Here is a 20,489-nt window from a genome sequence, read left to right on the forward strand (position 1 = left end):
AAGTTATGTCATAATTTACTTTTATGCTCTCCAAAAAACTTTAGAGTAAACGGCGGACAGTACACAGCATCTGCACTTCTCACCACTAGATATAGTATATCAAAAGGTTCACATCCCTGCGTAGAAATGGCAATCACTGTACAGTAGGTCCTTGTGTTACAACATTCTCCTTATGCAATGTTTTCTGGATACAATGCTTCTCCCTTTAGCTATTAAGTAAATGTATTTCAACTGCCAGCACTAGCATCATTGTTATGGATGGCTAGACTAGTTTGTGTAATTGTGATTAGATCAATATATCTTTTTAGTGGTGTAAAGCATTTGAGTAATACTGTGCCTGAGCAAAGAAAACAAAGTATGAGTGTTGCTCAGTTGCCATTGCTGTGCGGTTCCGAATTATTTTTGCCTCTGTTCTTATGCATGCACTGATCTGGATTGTTGTTGCCTCTGGTGGCATACCCATAACATTTTTCTCTTCATCATGGCTCCCAAGCATAAGGCAAAAGTTTATGGTAGCTCATTACCTGTATTATTATTATTATTATTATTATTATTATTATTATTATTATTATTTATTATTATTTATTATTATTTATTATTATTTATTAATATTTATTATTTATTAACTAAGCTACAACCCTATTTGGAAAAACAAGATGCTTTAAGCCCAAGTACTCCAACAGAGAAAATTATCCCAGTGAAGAAAGGAAACTAGGGAATAAGTAAACTACAAGAGAAGTAATGAACAATTAAATTAGAATATTTTAAGAACAGTAACATTAAAATAGATCTTTCTTATATAAACTATAAATTTTCAATATTAAACTTACCCGATAATCATGTAGCTGTCAACTCCGTTGCCCGACAGAATTCTATGGAGGGATACGCCAGCTATCACAATACTAGAAGGGGGTGTACTTACCAGCGCCACCTGTGGCCAGGTACTCAAGTACTTCTTGTTGACACCTCCTCAATTATTCCTCTGTCGTGCTTCCGGCAAGACGTTCTGGGATACGCTTATGGTCTTCGAGTTTATTCACGGATATTTGGTGAAGTATTCTCTCAGATTAACGGCTGTCGCTTTACTGGAAACCTTCTTATATTAGCTAGATAGCTTTTATATAGTCCTGATATAACGGTTAACGATTTTTGCTTGTTTTTGGAACCCCCCTTGGCTAACTCTTTGGATTACAAGATGTCTGACATTTCGCAAGCCCCCTCCCATAGACGATGTAGGTCTTGCAATAGGCGTATTCCGAAGGCCTCGGTAGATCCTCACACCGCTTGTTCTGACTGTAGGGACAGGCCCTGTCAGTTAGAAAATCGATGTGAGGAATGCGCCGGACTTTCGGAATTGGAATTTGTCCGTCTTTTAAAATATTCAACTAAGTTAGAGAGAGGTAGAGTTAGGAGGAGTTCTTCTCACTCTTCACTGTTTTCCTCACCTCATGATCCCCTACCTTTTCCTACCCCTGTAGTGGCTACCCCCGAACCTACTGTGTGCCCTCCGCCTGATATGTCAGTTGTTTTGCGTGCTATTCAGGCTTTAGGCGATAAAGTAGAGTCAGTGGTAAGTGACCATAAGTCTCTGATGGCCGAAGTTAAAGAACTGAAGGTCAAGAGTGCAGTGGGTGGAGTTAGTGCCAGTGCTGTGACGAGTGCTAGTGTCGGTGCAGTGCCAAGTGCTAGTGTTAGTGCCAGTGTGGTGCGTGAGAATTTTTCTGTGCGAGCCAGTCGTCCTCCCAGTCCGGGACCTCTTGCAAGCTCCCATGCCCAGGGGAGAAGCAATGTCGAAGGGCATAAGGGTTCGGCAGGCCTTGTTAGGCGCACAGAACTATCCTCGGTGGTTGCGGGCGTGTCTTCCAAAGACCGTCACTCCCACCTGCAGACGATTGAGCCCGTCTTATTCTCGTCCGCTGATCAACTGTCAGGGAAGAAACGTTGGTCTCAGGTCTCGAGACCGCTTAAACGTAGAGTCCAGTCCGCGAGTGCTCAGCCAGGTTGCAGTCATTGGCTCAGCTCTGACTCGCCTCAGTCATCTGTCGACTGTACTCCGCCCAAGAGGAGTAAGGTTCTGCCACAACAGAGCTCGACTGTTAAGGCTTTACCTCAGTCTACTATCGTTTCTGCCGATTCCAAGTGGACTCTGCTTCAGTCCATGCAAGCTCAGCTTTCGGACTTGATGCGTGAGTGTCGGGCTGAGAGTGTTGCACCTCCGCCTCCGCCTACACTCCCTCCGCCTGTTCTCGCTCCGCCTGCGCTCGCCCCGCCTGCGCTCGCTCCGCCTGGTCGCAGCACCATCTGCCAGGCGTACGATGTTGAGCCACTTTCTGAGTTCGCTGTTCCCAGTGGTGTTCAGCCTCAGCCTTCTTTAAGGCAACCTTTACTTTGGGATCAGGAGGATTATTCCACTCTTCCTCCGCCTCCCCTTGCTGCTCCACCAGTGGTGCAACTCTCGGTTGAGGTACAACAACCTCTCCCGTCCATGAGTCAGTCTGCTCAGCCATCGCTGCAGCGAGCTCAACCCTCCTCAAGGCAAGCTCCTCTACACCCTGGACTTGCGCCTCAGGAGCCTCAGCTTGCGAGAACTTTACCTTGTTCTGCGCAGCCTCAACCTCATCATGCTCCGCTCATATCACAGGAACAGGAACGTGCTACTCCGCCTCCGTCCTCCGCTCAGCAAGCGCAATCCTTGGGTTCAACCTCTCTTGCTAGGAGTCAACCTCCTTCACCCATGCGCCTTCCTTCTGCTTCGTCTGTTGTTCAGCCTTTGCAGTCTGAGCCTCAGGTTTTCCCTCAACAGTTACTGGAAGAGGAAACCACTGTTATTGTTCCTACCCGTTCTGACTCTGCGGTTCAGCATTCTTGTCCGATCTCTTCGCTACACTCTGGTGATGAGGTGTCGGATGATGAGGAGGCACACCTTGATCCCTCATCAGACGTGGACGAATCCAAGCTTTCTCCACAGTCTATTGATTTTCGTAAGGTCTTGGCTCTACTCAGGGAGATTTACCCAGACCACTTTGTCTCTGCTATTCCCCGCTCTCCGCCATCTGAGTTTTCGCTGGGCGTACAACAAGCTAAGTCCTCCTATACTAAGCTTGTCCTAGCTAGATCCTCTAAGAGGGCTTTAAGGATCTTAGGGGAGTGGCTGCAGTCTAAACAACACCTTGGCAAGACTTCCTTCATGTTCCCTCCAACGAAGCTCACTTCGAAAGCGAGCGTTTGGTATGCCACAGGGGAAGCACCAGGCTTGGGAGTACCTGCCTCTGCCCAGGCTGACTTCTCAAGTCTGGTGGACTCGCCTCGGAGAACTGCTATGAGGCGCTCGAAGGTTTGTTGGACCTTCTCAGACCTGGATCACTTACTGAAAGGGATGTTCAGAGCATTTGAAATGTTCAACTTTCTCGACTGGTGCCTGGGGGCCCTCAGCAAGAAAACCTCTCCTGCGGACAAAGATTCTGCCATGCTTTTAATGTCCTGCATGGATAAGGCCATCAGAGATGGATCGGGCGAGCTAGCGTCGTTGTTTGTATCAGGGGTGTTGAAGAAGAGGGAACAACTGTGTACCTTCCTTTCCGCCAGCATTACACCTTGCCAACGGTCACAACTCCTTTTTGCTCCGCTCTCGAAGTTCCTCTTTCCCGAAGAGCTAGTTAAGGACTTGTCTGCTGCCCTGATACAAAAGGATACGCACGATCTTGTAGCCTCTTCGGCTCGTAAGTCTAAGGTTGCCACCTCAGTCCCCAAGACTTATCGCTCCCCAGTGGCTGATACCCCTGCTACGAGGTTCATACCGCCCTTTCGTGGTAGAGCCCCCAGCCGAGGAAGCTCCCGTCCAGACTCTCACAGGAGCAAGTCTAGGAAAGGATCCAGGACATCTAAAGGAAAAAACTGACTCTCCGTTTCTCCAGACAACAGTAGGAGCCAGACTCAAGATCTTCTGGCGAGCCTGGGAGAAGAGAGGTGCAGACGCACAGTCTGTTAGTTGGCTGAGGAACGGTTACAGGATTCCATTCTGCCTCAAACCACCTCTGACCACATCGCCCATCAACCTCTCTCCCAACTACAAAGAAGAGGACAAGAGGCTAGCATTGCAACAGGAGGTGTCGCTACTTGTGCAGAAGAAGGCAGTGGTTGTAGTCCGGGACCATCAATCCCCGGGCTTCTACAACCGTCTCTTTCTTGTGGCCAAGAAGACAGGAGGTTGGAGACCGGTGCTGGACGTCAGCTCTCTCAACGAGTATGTCACCAAGCAGACGTTCACGATGGAGACGACCAAGTCGGTCTTAGCAGCGGTCAGACAGGAGGACTGGATGGTCTCGTTGGACTTGAAAGATGCATACTTTCACGTTCCCATTCATCCAGACTCCCAACCTTTCCTGAGATTCGTTTTCGGAAAGGTTGTCTATCAGTTCCAAGCCCTGTGTTTTGGCCTAAGCACAGCTCCTATGGTCTTTACTCATCTGATGAGGAATGTAGCAAAATTCCTACACTTGTCGAACATCAGAGCCTCCCTCTACCTAGACGACTGGCTGTTGAGAGCCTCCACGAGTCGTCGTTGTCTGGAGAACCTCAATTGGACTTTAGACTTAATCAGAGACCTAGGTCTATTAGTCAATATAGAGAAATCTCAACTCATTCCCTCCCAATCCATTGTGTACCTGGGAATGGAGATTCGGAGTCAGGATTTTCGGGCTTTTCCATCGGCCCCCAGGATAAGCCAAGCCCTAGAGTGCATCATGAGCATGCTGAAGAGGAGCAATTGCTCAGTGAGACAGTGGATGAGTCTCACAGGGACCCTCTCATCACTGGCCCTGTTTGTCGAGCTAGGAAGACTCCACCTCCGCCCTCTTCAATTCCATCTTGCAGCTCATTGGGACAAGGGTTCGACTCTAGAAGCAGTCTCTATCCCTATCAACCAAGAGATGAAGACCACTCTCCTGTGGTGGAAGCACAACCTCCTTCTCAAGGAGGGTCTATCATTGGCCATTCAGACCCCCAATCTTCATCTCTTCTCAGATGCATCGGACTCGGGCTGGGGTGCAACCTTGGACGGACGGGAATGCTCGGGAGTGTGGAACGAGGAACAAGGATTACTCCACATCAACTGCAAGGAACTGCTAGCAGTTCATCTAGCCCTGTTGAACTTCAAGTCCCTCCTGCTAGGCAAAGTGGTGGAGGTGAACTCAGACAACACCACAGCCTTGGCTTACATCTCCAAGCAAGGAGGGACCCATTCGAGGAGCCTTTACGAGATCGCAAGGGACCTCCTCATTTGGTCAAGAGGTCTAAACCTCACTCTGGTCACGAGGTTCATCCAGGGCGATATGAACGTTTCAGCGGATCGCCTAAGCAGAAGGAATCAGGTCATTCCCACGGAATGGACCCTCCACAAGAGTGTGTGCAACAGACTTTGGACCTTGTGGGGTCAACCTACCATAGATCTGTTTGCCACCTCCATAACCAAGAGACTTCCGCTGTATTGTTCCCCTGTTCCAGACCCTGCAGCAGTTCATGTGGATGCTTTTCTACTGAACTGGTCCCATCTCGACCTGTACGCATTCCCTCCGTTCAAGATAATAAACAAAGTTCTGCAGAAATTCGTCTCGCACGAAGGGACACGGCTGACGCTGGTTGCTCCCCTTTGGCCTGCAAGAGAATGGTTCACAGAGGTACTTCAATGGCTAGTCGACTTCCCCAGGACTCTACCTCTAAGAGTGGACCTTCTACGTCAACCTCACGTAGACAGGTTGCACCCAAACCTCCACGCTCTTCGGCTGACTGCCTTCAGACTGTCGAAAGATTCGCTAGAGCTAGAGGCTTTTCGAAGGAGGCAGCCAGTGCGATTGCCAGAGCTAGAAGAGTTTCCACTCGTAGAGTCTACCAGTCTAAGTGGGAGGTCTTCCGAAGCTGGTGTAGAGCCAATTCAATATCCTCTACCAATACCTCTGTGATCCAAATAGCTGACTTCCTTCTACATCTTAGGAATGAGAGATCCCTTTCAGCACCTACGATTAAAGGATATAGGAGCATGTTGGCTTCAGTTCTCCGCCACAGAGGTTTGGACCTGTCTTCCAACAAGGACCTTCAAGACATTCTCAAGTCTTTTGAGACGTCTAAAGAACGTCGTCTTTCCACTCCAGGCTGGAATCTAGACGTAGTCTTAAGGTTCCTTATGACATCTAGGTTCGAACCTCTCCAGTCAGCTTCCTTCAAGGACCTTACCCTCAAGACTCTTTTTCTCGTTTGCCTTGCAACAGCTAAGAGAGTCAGTGAGGTTCATGCCTTCAGCAAGAACATTGGTTTCACAACCGAATCTGCAACATGTTCTTTTCAGCTTGGATTCCTAGCAAAGAACGAGCTTCCTTCACGTCCTTGGCCTAGATCGTTCGAAATACCTAGCCTCTCCAACATGGTAGGTAACGAACTAGAGAGAGTTCTTTGCCCTGTCAGAGCTCTCAAATATTATCTTAAGAGGTCTAAACCTATTCGAGGACAGTCAGAAGCCTTATGTTGTGCCATCAAGAAACCCTCGAGACCCATGTCCAAGAATGGGCTTTCGTATTATATAAGGCTTCTGATCAGAGAAGCACATTCTCACTTAAAGGAGGAAGACCTTGCATTGCTGAAGGTAAGGACCCACGAAGTAAGAGCTGTAGCTACTTCGATGGCCTTTAATAAAAACCGTTCTCTGCAGAGCATAATGGATGCAACCTATTGGAGGAGCAAGTCAGTGTTTGCATCATTTTATCTGAAAGATGTCCAGTCTCTTTACGAGAACTGCTACACCCTGGGACCATTCGTAGCAGCGAGTGCAGTAGTAGGTGAGGGCTCAGCCACTACATTCCCTTAATCCCATAACCTTTTTTAACCTTTCTCTTGAATACTTTTATTGTTGTTTTTATGGTTGTTACGGTAGGCTAAGAAGCCTTCCGCATCCTTGGATTTGGCGGGTGGTCTATTCATTCTTGAGAAGCGCCTGGGTTAAAGGTTTGGTAGAGGTCCTTTAGTAGGGGTTGCAACCCCGTGTACTTTGGCACCTTTGGGTTGATTCAGCCTCCAAAAGGAACGCTGCGCTCAGTAAGGAAGACGAACTTTAAATAAAGAGGCAGAGTAACGGTTCTATTCGACTTCCTTACCAGGTACTTATTATTTCATTGTTATTTGAGATAACTGTTATATGAAATATGGGATACTTAGCTATCCTTTAATCTTGTACACTGGTTTTCACCCACCTCCCTGGGTGTGAATCAGCTACATGATTATCGGGTAAGTTTAATATTGAAAAATGTTATTTTTATTAGTAAAATAAATTTTTGAATATACTTACCCGATAATCATGATTTAATCGACCCTCCCTTCCTCCCCAGAGAGAACCAGTGGACCGAGGAATAATTGAGGAGGTGTCAACAAGAAGTACTTGAGTACCTGGCCACAGGTGGCGCTGGTAAGTACACCCCCTTCTAGTATTGTGATAGCTGGCGTATCCCTCCATAGAATTCTGTCGGGCAACGGAGTTGACAGCTACATGATTATCGGGTAAGTATATTCAAAAATTTATTTTATTAATAAAAATAACATACTTCAAAAAAAACAAAAAACAAAAAAACAGGAGGAATAGTGTGCCTGAGTGTACCCTCAAGCAAAAGAACTTTACTACAAGACAGTGGAAGACCATGGTACAGAGTCTATGGCACTACCTAAGACTAGAGAACACTGGTTTGATATTGAAGTGTCCTTCTCCTGGAAGAGCTGCTCACCATAGCTAAAGAGTCTCTTCTACCCTTACCAAGAGGAAATAAGTTACTGAACAATTACAGTGCAGTAGTTAACCCCCTAAGGAAAGAAGAATTGTTAAGTAATCTCAGTGTTGTCAGGTGTATGTTGACAGATGAGAATGTGGAAAGAATAAAGCAAACTATTTGGTGTATATGTAGGCAAAGAAACATGAGCCATAACCAGAGAGAGGAATTCAATGTGGTACTATCTGGCCAGTTAAAAGACACAACATCTCCCTAGTGGTAGTATATCAAATGGTGGCTGGTTCCCTAGCCAACCTACAGTACTTCCTGTAAAGAAAAGGAAAGTCCTTACTATGAAATGGACGGTAATTATGATGCAGCAAAGTAGTCTCATTATTGAGATGGTGTGATTTTTATTTCTTTGATTGGAAGGTCAGTGAATCCCAGTGGGCCTTATGGTAATCCAGGAGAAAGTAAAAAAATGTTTAACATTTGAAAAAGAAAATGGGAAGAGTGTGAAGGTGAAGAGTTTGAGGCTAGTAGGGGTTGGTTCATGCAGTTTAAAGAGCATGCAAATTATGTTGAACATTTAAAGTTCAAAGTGAAGCTGCTAGTAATGATGAGAAGCAGCAAGTGGGTATCCTAATGTGTTGGTTGAGATAATTAAGGAAATGGGTTATCTTGCCGAACAGGTTTATTTTGGAAGTGCATGCCAAATTGTATCTACATTGTTTAGGAAGAGAAGACAACACCAGCCAAAATTTTGGCAACGAGAGACCGACTTTGCTTTCTGAGGGTAATGCGGCTGGTGACGGCAAGCTTGAAGCCCTACTGGTGTATCAGGCTGAGAATCCAAGGCACCCGAGGGCATTTAGAAAGGTCAACTATTTATCATTTGGAGATCCAACAAGAAGCCTTGAGTGACACACTTTGTTTTCAAAGATTGGTTTTCAGCCTTGAGTGACACACTTTGTTTTCAAAGATTGGTTTTCCCACTTTTTTTGTGTCAGTAGAATAGTACTGTACTTACTAGGGTTTGCTATTTGAATTGTTGTTAGTGATGGACAGTGCCCCTGATCACCCTGCAACCTCGGATGACTTTGACGCAAATATCAGGGTGGGTTACCTTCCACCTAATACCACTCTCTTTTGGTTGACAAACAGGGAATTGCCTCTTTCAATGACTATTACCTTTGAAGAACATTAGCTATGCTCTTGGAAGCAACTGAGAATAACCTGGATCTCACTAAAAGACATCAGGAAATCTTGCCACATCCTTTCAGCTGTGAAGAACATTGCTTATGCTATGGGCTGAAGTGACAAAGATAAACTTGAATTATGTGTGGAAAAACTATCGCCAGTTTGTGAATGATCTCTGTGGCTTTAAGGAGACAATTTTCTGTCGCCAAGAAAATTGTTCAACTGAGTAAGCAGCTTGATTTAAAGGTGGATGATGATGGTGTCACAGTACTTCTGGCATCTCATGGAGAGGATTTATTGCTTAGGACCTCATTCAGCTTGAGAAGCAGATAATTGAAGAAGAGGAGAAAGGCATAGCCAACACCAGAGACCAAGAGATTTACAACAAGTCTGAAGGTCTTGCACTGATACAGCAACGGTTGGCAAAGTTTGATTCTGAGGTCCTCAACTCTGAGAGGTACAATAAGATCTCTGGAGGGGTCATGGATTTGTTGGTGTAGCAACCACATTTTGGAAAAGAGGAGTGTAAATTTACAGCGAGAAAATGAGAGCTTTAAGCAAATTCCATCTTTACTACCATCTTATTGCAGGAAGTACCCACTCTCTTCACTGCTTTGTTGAAAGTCATCGATGCAGTCTTCTTGATATTTTTTTTTTTGTTTCTTAATGTTGCGAACATTCAACTCGTTGTACGCATCTTTCTCTGCTTCTTAGGCATCATAAGGCTTGAAATACAAATGAAATCCCACTAAATACAGGAACACAAGTTACAGTAACACGCAGTAAACACAACTGATGCGCATTCGTAAGACGCTACAGGGCGATATGCCGCAAGGTGACGCTATGCTCCATGTCCAATCACAGTTCCCAGGATACAAATCTCCATGCTTTCTTGAATTAACTCCCACCTGTCAGCCAATAGTATGCCTAGTAAGATCTCAACTGATCACAGACAAGGTAAGAAGTCGCGGATCGCTATTTCTATTGGAATTTTTAGGTTTGCACAATTTAGCTAAAAACCCGCGATATTAAAAAACACATATATTTTCAAAAACATGCAATCCACTGAGGCTGCAAAATAGACGGAATACTGTACTGTAATAATTTGTTTTTATACTCCCTTGTTCATATATATGCCCACCTTTCTCCCCACTGACTTGTGATATTAAGAGAACAAGAAGTAGTTTGACTTTGAAACTGAAATAAAAAAAAAACCCCTTCTTGTCATTAACCACTATTATCTCTCATTACTTCACTACAGGCATGTGTCTTTTGAAAGGAAAGAAATTGGGAAACTTTTATAAATTTTAATATGTACTGTGAATGTTGATAAATTGAGCTTCTGGAGAGGAAGGAATATAAATGTCAGGTTAGTATGAAGATCACAAATTCTATTATCAAAATTGCTTTTTTTAACGGATTTCATTAAAATATATTATGGATTGTGTTAGAGAGAAAGTAATAGTGCTTCTGTGTATTGGTTTTATTATCTATTAAAAGATAAGGTAAGGTTGGGGTAGAATTTTTGTGGTAAACTATTGTAAGTGAGATATTTGCTACTTATTCACACTTTATAGAAGTCTTCACCCCTTTCATCTATTAGTATAGACGATCAAGGTCATTATTATAGTAGTATTTTATCAAGTCATTGTACAAGGGAAAATCTGCATTTTAAATTATCATTTTAGTAAAATATGCAATAACTTTTACCCTTTTCTGGTTTTCAGGATTGTGATGACATTGGCTTATGATGGACACATGAGAAATACAGAGAACATTGGATCAAATGCTTTTGTGAGCTTCACAGTACTTAGTATTGTGGAACTCCCTGCTGATATTGTTGTGATATTTCTAATGGAGTGGTTGGGCCGCCGATACACCACTGTCGTCTCTCTTTTTGCTTGTGGATTTGCAGGTCTAGCAATTATGCTAGTCCCCGAAGGTATGATGAATCTCTCTTTTTAAATATTAAACTTAGCCGGTGAATATATATATAGCTTACGTCTCCGACGGTCGACAGATTCCAAAAACTCGCGAGCGATCGCCATGATGGCTGCCGGGTGTGCCCACCAGCACCAACTATCGACCAGATATCGCATATGCTTCTCCAGGAGTTCAGTTCTTCTCTGTCGGTGGCAGTGACAGCATTGGTTTCGCTCGCGCTTAACCTCAAGTTTCTACTGATTGGTGAAGTACTTGTTCATGGTTTTATTGCTTTCGCTGTGTTGGTATCTTTGATAAAACTCTTGAATCCCTTTTTTGATTATTGTTGCTGAACTTGGCTTTCTTTTTGAACTTTCTTTGAAATTTTCACAATGGCTGACCCATCTCCTGTCTATCGTAAATGTGCGAAAGACTGTAATAAACGTCTTCCTAAAGCTTCCATCGATCCTCATTCTATTTGTGTTAATTGCCGAGGTAAATCTTGTCAATTAGGGGATCGATGTGAGGAATGTATTGTTTTGTCTAAGTTCGAGTGGTTGGAGTATGATAAATATACTCGGAAACTCGAAAGAGATAGGGTTAGAAGAAGCTCTTCTAGATCTCAAGAATTTTCCTCTTCCCATGCCCCTGAACCTAATCCTCCTCCTGTAGTGGTAGTTTCAGAACCCCCTATTGGCACTAATGAACCTTCTATGTGTGATATGTGAATGGCCATTCAAGAGTTGGGTGAGAAGGTCGAATCGTTGGTCTCGGACAGAAATCAACTTGTGTCCGACGTTAAGATTTTAAAGGGTCAAAGTGATAAAGTGAAAAGTGCAACAAATGTGTTTAGTGTTTTGCTGGAGGATTCATCTGTTTGTGCTTGTCGCTTGCCTTGTCCGAGACCTCTTTCAGGCTCCCCTACCCCAGGGAGAAGGAATGTCATAGGACCTAAGGGAGTGAGAGGTGTAAACCAACGAACAGACGTTCCCTCAAAGGTATCAGACGTTGCTCTTCAAGCATGTCCTTACCATAAGACAGGAGAGACGAAGTTCTCCTCTTCTTCCGATGATTCGTCTGTTAAAAAACCTTGGCGTAAGGTTTCAAGACCGTTGAAGCGCAAGTCAGTCCCTTCAGGACAGGTCCAGCGTCCTGGCTGTAGTCATTGGGACAGCACCGACCATATTCGGTCATCGGACGATTATTCTCCTGTTAAGCGTTGAGTTTGAGGGTCCCGTTCAGGGCGATGACGCACAGGCGTTACCGACGTCCCGTTCTGTTTCGAGTTCGGTTGACCCCAAGTTGAGCGTCTTGCAAGATATGCAGTTAAAACTTTCCACCTTAATGGAAGTTTATGATCATGTTCCTGTGCGTAAGGAACCTTTACTTGCGGTTCGTCACAATACCGGCAAGCGTGATTCAGGTCTTCAACCTCCTAAGCGAGATTTGTCTCGTCGCTCTGACGTTATCCCTAATGTCAGCTTTGCGGTTAAACGTGATTCAGAACGTGTTTCCCGTCAGTCACGTCAGTCACCAGACTTTGAACTTCAGTTTCCGCAGTCTCAACGTGAAGTTGACCTGCAGTCACCGCAGCCCCAACGTGACGTTCATCGGCCGACTCCATTGACCCGATGTGACGTCGAACGTCTGTCGCCGCAGTCTCGTTTTGACATACATCATCAGTCTCCTCTTTCCCTTCGTGGCGTAGACCATCAGTCTTTGCAGTCTCGACTTGACGTCGTCTCCTCGACTTTTGCTGCGACTCCTTTGCAAGTTAATGTAGCCTGTCAGGCTTTGCCGCCTCGTCATGCTGAGTTTTCTCCGTGTCGCAAGACTTTACCTTTGTCGGATGATGTTCCTTCTGATGAGGAAGTTGATGATCCCCTTTCAGCTAATGTTCCTTTGGGTATTCAATCAGATGGGGAGGAGCCTAGGGTTGTCCAGCAATCCTTTGACTTTAAAAAGATTATGCTTATCTTTAGGGATGTTTTTCCCGATCATTTTGTTACTGCGGCTCCACCTTCGCCGCCATCTGAATTTACTTTAGGCATGACTTCATCGACTCCATCGTTTACGAAGTTGGTTCTCTCTCGCTCTTCTAAGAGAGCCATGCGTTTGTTGGGAGACTGGTTAGTAACCAGAAGAAGTTTAGGAAAGTCTTCCTTTACCTATCCCCCTTTTAAATTGGCCTCTTGTGCGAGCATCTGGTATGACACGGGAGAAGTTCTCAGCTTGGGAGTTCCTGCCTCTGCCCAGGGAGACTTGTCAAGCCTTGGAGACTCTCCTCCTCGTCTAGCCATGAGACGCTCGAAGATTTGCTGGTCTTCCCAGAGCTGGATCATCTCCTTAAAGGAATTTTCCGTGCCTTCGAGGTTTTTAATTTTTTGGATTGGTCCCTGGGAGCCTTAAGTAAGAAGGTCTCTTCATCGGACAATGATGTTTCTTTTCAAATAATGTCTTGCATGGACAAGGCCATAAGGGATGGCTCTAATGAACTGGCGGCTACGTTCACGGCAGGAATTCTTTCTGTAGGGGTTACTCCCTGTCAGAAGTCAGAACTTCTTTTTGCTCCCTTATCTTCTACTCTGTTCCCTCAACATCTTATTAAAGATATCGCGGCATCTCTTGCTCTGAAGGACACGCACGATTTGGTGGCCAAGACTGCGCGCAAGGTTTTGCCGCCTTCTGCTCATGCCAACAAACCCAAGTTTGACACGCCAGCGGCTAGGTTTATTCCGCCTTTTCGTGGCAGAGCCCCCAGTAGGGGAAATTCTCGTTCCGATAGCAAACGAGGTAAGAAGAGAGGTTTCAGATCCTGACGTGGCAGAGTCTGACTGCCCACGTCCTCAGACAGCGGTAGGGGCCAGATTGACCAACTTCTGGCAGGCCTGGGAGAAGAGGGGTGCAGACCGGGAGTCTATTTTGTTGCTGAAGGAGGGTTACAAAATTCCTTTTGTACGAAGACCTCCGCTAGTGAAATTTCCGGTCGACCTCTCTCCCAGGTATCGAGAGGAGACAAAGAGACAGGCGTTGCATCATCAGGTTTCTCTGTTGTTGGAAAAGGGGGCAGTGGTGAAAGTCTCGGACCTTCAATCCCCAGGTTTTTACAACCGTCTCTTCCTGGTTCCGAAGAACACAGGAGGCTGGAGGCCAGTGCTAGTTGTAAGTGCTCTCAACCTGTTTGTTGTAAAAACAAAATTCACGATGGAGACCACCAAATCTGTTTTAGCAGCGGTAAGAGAGGGCGACTGGATGGTCTCTCTCGACCTGCAGGATGCGTACTTCCACATTCCGATTCATCCGAACTCAACATTATCTGAGGTTTGTGTACAGGAAGGTGGTGTATCAATTCCGAGCACTGTGCTTCGGCCTCAGCCCTGCACCTCTTGTTTTTACAAGGCTCATGCGAAATGTAGCAAAGTTTCTACATTTTTCAGGGATCAGAGCCTCCCTTTATTTGGACGACTGGTTACTCAGGGCGTCATCCCTTCATCGCTGTCTGGAGGACCTCAAATGGACTTTGGGCCTGACCAAAGAGTTAGGTCTCCTAGTGAACATGGAGAAGTCGCAACTGACTCCATCCCAGACTATTCTTTATTTGGGGATGGAGATACGGAGTCAAGTTTTTCGGGCTTTTCCGTCTACCACCAGGATGGAGCAAGCTCTGCTCAAAGTCCGTCACTTGCGAGAGAAAAGCAGGGACTCTTTCGTCGCTGGAGCAGTTTATCTCTAGGGAGACTCAACCTTCGCCCTCTCCAGTTTCACCTAAACCACCATTGGAACGAGGAGAAGGGCTTAGAGACGATCTCAATTCCAATCTCCGATCCAGTCAAGACCTGTCTAGCTTGGTGGGACAGCAACATCAGACTTCGGGAAGGTCTTTCTCTTGCGATCAAGAACCCAAACCATGTGTTGTTTTCAGACGCATCGGATTTGGGTTGGGGAGCGACACTAGACAATCTGGAATGCTCGGGTCTTTGGTCCGCAGACCAAAAAAGTCTTCACATAAACTGCAAAGAGCTTTTGGCAGTCCATCTAGCGTTTAGGAATTTCGAGAGTCTGGTTCGAGGCAAAGTAGTGGAGGTGAATGCAGACAATACCACAGCCTTGGCATACATTTCGAAGCAAGGAGGCACTCACTCCCACTCCCTTTTCGTCGCCGCAAGGGACCTTCTCACTTGGTCAAAAGTTCAAAACATCTCTCTTTTGACGAGATTCGTGCTAGGGGAGATGATTGTCTTAGCGGACTGTGTCAGCCGAAGAGGACAGGTGATTCCCACGGAGTGGACGGTGCACAAGGATGTGTGCAAGAGACTATGGATGACATGGGGTCAACCCATCATAGATCTCTTTGCGACCTCTCTGACAAAGAGGCTCCCGACTTATTGCTCTCCTGTTCCAGATCCAGAGGCGGCCCACATAGACGCTTTCCTACTGGACTGGTCTCACCTAGACGTCTATGCCTTTCCACCGTTCAAGATCCTAAACAAGGTGCTTCAGAAGTTCGCCTCTCACGAAGGGACCAGGTTGATGTTGGTTGCTCCCCTCTGGCCCGCGAGAGAATGGTTCACAGAGGTACTTCTATGGCTAGTAGACATTCCAAGAAGTCTACCGTTACGGATGGATCTCCTGCGTCAGCCTCACATAAAGAGATTTCATCAAAGCCTCCCCGCGCTTCGTCTAACTGCCTTCAGACTATCGAAAGACTCTCTAGAGCTCGAGGGTTTTCAAAGGAGGCAGCTAGAGCGATCGCGAGGGCTAGAAGATCCTCTACCATCAGGATTTATCAATCTAAATGGGAGGTATTTAGAGACTGGTGCAAGTCCTCCTCTATTTCCTCTTCCAGTACCTCTGTAGCGCAGATTGCAGATTTTCTGCTTTATCTGAGAAATGGTCGCTCCCTTTCTGCATCTACCATTAAAGGCTACAGAAGCATGTTAGCTTCTGTTTTTAGGCATAGAAATTTGGATCTGTCTAATAACAAAGATCTTCAAGACTTTCTTAAGTCTTTCGAGACTTCCAAGGAGCGTCATATTTCTACTCCTGCTTGGAACTTGGAAGTGGTCCTGCAGTTCCTTATGTCAGACAGGTTTGAACCGTTGAATTCAGCCTCCCTGAAGGATCTTACCCTCAAGACTCTTTTCTTAGTGAGCTTGGCTTCTGCGAAAAGAGTTAGTGAGATACATGCTTTTAGCAAGAATATCGGCTTCTCCGCTAATAAAGCAGTATGCTCGCTTCAGCTTGGTTTTTTGACCAAAAAGGAACTTCCGTCGCGTCCATGGCCTAAATCGTTTGAACTTCCCAGTCTATCTGAGATTACTGGGAATGAAGTCAAAAGAGTTCTGTGCCCAGTTAGAGCTCTTAAATTTTATTTAACTAGAACCAAACCGCTGCGAGGTAATTCAGAGGCTTTATGGTGCTCGGTTAAAAAGCCCTTTTTGCCTATGTCGAAGAATGCGTTGTCTTATTTTATTAGACTGTTGATTAGAGAGGCGCCCTCTCATTTAAGTGGAAAGGATCTAAATTTGCTTAAAGTTAAGGCTCATGAAGTTAGAGCGGTTGCAACTTCAGTAGCGTTCAAACAAAATAGATCCCTTAGAAGCATTATGGACGCGACCTTTTGGAGGAGCAAGTCGGTTTTTGCTTCATATTAATTGAAAGATGCCCAGACTCTTTATGAGGACTGCTATACGTTGGGACCATTCATAGCAGCGAGTGCAGTAGTGGGTGAAGGTTCTACCACTACATTCCCTTAATCCCAATATCCTTTTTCTTCTCTTGAAACTTTTAATTTTTCGGGTTGTATGTGGAGACTAAGAAGTCTTCCGCAATCTTTTGATTTGGCGGGTGGTCAAAATATTGTTTCTTGAGAGCGCCCAGATTTAGGGTATTGATGAGGTCCTGTTGTAGGGGTGTTCACCCTGATTATAACAGCTCCTGGGAGTCTTTCAGCATCCTGAGAGGATCGCTGGGCTTTGTAAGGATAGCGGACTAATGAGGCAGAGTATTCATCAGAGTCAGCTTCCTTATCAGGTACCTATACTTAAGTTTGTTTTTTTAATATTTGTCAAAAACTCTTGAGCATATACGCCTTTATTGTTTTAATACTGGTCTCTACCCTCCACCATGGGTGTGAATCAGCTATATATATATTCATCGGCTAAGTTTTATATTTAAAAATTATATTTTCTATTTAAAATAAATTTTTGAATATACTTACCCGGTGAATATATATAATTAAAGGTCCTCCCTTCCTCCCCGATAGAGACCCTACGGACTGAGAAGAACTGAACTCCTGGAGAAGTATATGCGGCCTCTGGCCGATAGTTGGCGCTGGTGGGCACACCCGGCAGCCATCATGGCGATCGCTCGCGAGTTTTTGGAATCTGTCGACCGTCGGAGACGTAATCTATATATATATATTCACTGGGTAAGTATATTCAAAAATTTATTTTAAATTGAAAATATCATATTTGTTCCAGCACTATATACAAATTTCGCTCTCTACCTTGGCAATATATTTTGGTGACGGCTGAAACCAGTCGTAACTATCAACCGCTAGTTAGCAGTGGAGGGGGTTAGTGGGGGTTAGACTGGCCACCCCGCTCACACCTGCACTAATAACAATGTCACTTTTCATTTTATACGTACTGATGTTTTCTCCAACAAACTTATTTACTTGGTTATGATTGAAAACAACTGCCCTAAAACTTAAAAACTTTCTGTCTCTTCCAGATTGTGTGTGCATGAGGATCTAGAATGTGGGTTTGTCCTTGCATTGATGGGTTCCGTCGTGGCACTTTTATGTCACCTGTGGAGACAGATCCTCATGCCTTTGTCCTGTGTCTAGGGGTCACACATGTTTGGAGGCGTTTCCATGTAATGAGTGGATGGAGTGGGCCTCCCTATCAGCGGCAGCGATACAGTAAGCAGTGGAAGAAGGCAAAAAGTGATTTTTCACCTTCGAGTTCATCCTCGAAGGCAAAGAAGCCTCTCTGTCTAACTCTGTTGGCTCATTCCTGTCACTCTGACCTTATTTGATTGGTCTCCTCCAGGGATTGGTAGAGTATGAGTGGTGGCCCTTTGACCCCCAGACAACCTTACGGTTCTGAAGACTCCGTTATTTCCCCTAGAAAAGCAGTGCTAACTTCACTCATGGGGGAATCACCGCTGTGGCCTTCTTTGGGCTCACAGGTTCCCTGAGCAAGGACGGGCTCCTTGAGGTCCTTTGGTAGGGGACTCAGCGGGATAGCATAGTTGCTTCCCCAGGGGTTGATTTTGATCCTCCCCACAATACTCCAGAGGTTTTGTACCGAAAGTGTCTCTCATGTCTCTGGCTGTTGTAACCTCAGCACCTGCATAACTTCTCAGAGATAGACAACAATGGGTGCTCGCAGGTTCTGCCACCTGGCTGTTGTTTCACTTTGCAAGACCAAGTTTTTTGAAACTTGTGGTTTCGACCTCTCATGATGGAGGACCTATTCTGCATGTGCACCAGTGCACACCAACACCCCAGCCTTCTTTACCTCTTGGCACGTGAACATCTGCACGTGTAGGAGAGAGAGAGTGACTCGCTGATCTCCTACGTGAGAAAGAATGACCTGGAGTGTTGTTCTCCAGAGCGCGATAGTTTTAAAAGTTTCTCTGTCTGATGAGGGTTTGCACACACTCCCAACTGTGCGCCATGTTCACCACAACAAGTTTACTATACCTTGATCACCAACGTGTCAAGCTTGGATTCTGCACACGCCACAGGTGAGCGCTACCTTGGTAGTGCGCTTTTCAGTGAACTACGTGCAGGTTGCAAGACATTAAGGACAGGTGCGCCTCACCGTCAAAGGGGACAGCGATTGCACTTTTTGAGCAATGCTGGGCTTCAGTAGCATTTGCAATTCCATTTTCCCACTCTTCTACAGTAAGTGGAGAGCGTGCGCGATCAGCAGGCTAACCGAGCTCACTTATCTAGGGAAGCGGAGCTTGGAGAAGAGCACAACGGCTCGTCCAATTATGCTCTGCTCTTCCTAGGCAATCCACCTAAGTTTAGGAAACACTCTCGTGGCACCCCTTTGAATGCAGTCACTTTCTCAAAGGATGTACCATGATTTGCCAATCTAGTGCAGGCAGTTCGAAAGCCAGTCTCAGGACCAACCCAAGATCCTCCAGGACCAGCAGAGGTTCCAGGTTTCCTAGGGAGGTTTCGTTCATGAACAAATATCAGCTCTTTCCCATAGACTGGGATCGGCAGGACCTGGCTGCCCCAGAGTTGGACATTCCAACTCTTTCTTCCATGCCCTCCAATGATGTAAGGTTGAAGGAACTGGACAGGAAGGAGAATTCCTCACTCCTCACAGAACGGACTTTAACATCAGCCCGCGGGAGCGGAAGAATGCGGAGACCGTTCCTAAGATCTGGTGTTTGATGCCTGAGCAGCCAGCTCGAAGGTGTCTGCTGGATTTTAGGTCTGTCTCCTTAAGACCAGAGCACAGCAGCCTCCCGCCGAGTTTTTACGCCTCTGTTAGAACAGATGACGACCCTGAACCTACCCTTGGCTCCTATGGATGTGAGCTTGGGGGAGGAAGAACCATTCATTGAAAGCTTGGAACATTCTGATGGAATGCTGCCTGCGTCTGCCAGCCTGAAGATCTCCCATGTGGAGCAGAACTCTGTTCATGTCTTTCTGCAAGCTCTTGCATACATACGAAAGATTAACTCCTTTGGGGGAGCAAGATCAAGTTCTAAGTGAGGGGAAGGACACTGTCCTGGACCTTTTCTACTACACCCCCAGCCCCTCTAAGAATTAAGGTAGCTTTGCCTTGGTCTAGAGGGGTCAAGGAGTCTCACAGTCCCACAGATCTATGGAACTCCTCTTGTTTGCTTCCTCCTCCGTACGTACAACAGATGAAGTACTACGAGATCGTTGATGATGATCCCTCACCTCTTCCGCTAGATCCTGACTGTAGCCCAGAATATGTCCTTGGATAAGTTTGGTTGGGTACCTGTAAGAATGAGGACTTCTCCAACAACCAGATGAAGTAGGCAGTGTCTGCTTTCCTTCTCTTGGATCCCAGGACGGTGGTGTTCCTAGCCCACAACACTGTCAACCAGTGGATCAACTGGGTTTTGAGACGATGAGATGCTGTGGTCTCAAAATTTCAGAGGTAGGTGCCTAGGGGAGAGCCTATGAAGCTTTACAAGTCAACTCCACGATGGATGGCCCCTCCCTCTTCTACGTGGAGAACATCAAGGCAGTTGTAGAGAGATAGAGGAAGGCGCGAGCCAAGACTTCTTCCTCTATCAGGCAGTGACTGCTCACCCTTACTTCCTGATCAAGTGCCATGGGCATAAGAAAGGATCACAGCCATCAAAACAGGCAGCTTCAAAGAAGCAAGGATCTAAGCAGCCCTTTTGACCTAGAGGCTCCAACAAGAGTAAAGGAGCGAAGGGAGGAAAGTGTGGACAATCCCGCTAAGGGGGGCATTCCTCCTACCTGTCCACCATTGGTAGGATGCCTACAGAACAGGTGGCAGAAGTGGACGTTCCATGGGGCTGAACTTTGATCGGTGTCTGTCCTCGGAATGAAATACCACGTCCCATTCACTCCCTCTCTCCTCCTTTATTATT

The 20,489-nt window shown here is 45.9% G+C and overlaps 1 protein-coding gene across 6 annotated transcripts in view; it reads left to right on the forward strand.

Annotated features, from left to right (window-relative positions):
* Positions 1–20,489, forward strand: part of LOC137623295 (organic cation/carnitine transporter 2-like) — a 195,816-nt gene that overhangs the window by 142,459 nt on the left and 32,868 nt on the right. For all 6 annotated transcript variants that reach the window (XM_068354079.1, XM_068354083.1, XM_068354080.1 and 3 more), the window contains exon 9: positions 10,673–10,887. In XM_068354079.1, coding sequence (XP_068210180.1) covers positions 10,673–10,887 — 215 coding nt within the window. The remainder of the gene's footprint in view (positions 1–10,672; positions 10,888–20,489) is intronic.

Source organism: Palaemon carinicauda, chromosome 30 (assembly GCF_036898095.1).
Source record: "Palaemon carinicauda isolate YSFRI2023 chromosome 30, ASM3689809v2, whole genome shotgun sequence".
In the NCBI taxonomy this organism is placed as follows: domain Eukaryota; kingdom Metazoa; phylum Arthropoda; class Malacostraca; order Decapoda; family Palaemonidae; genus Palaemon; species Palaemon carinicauda.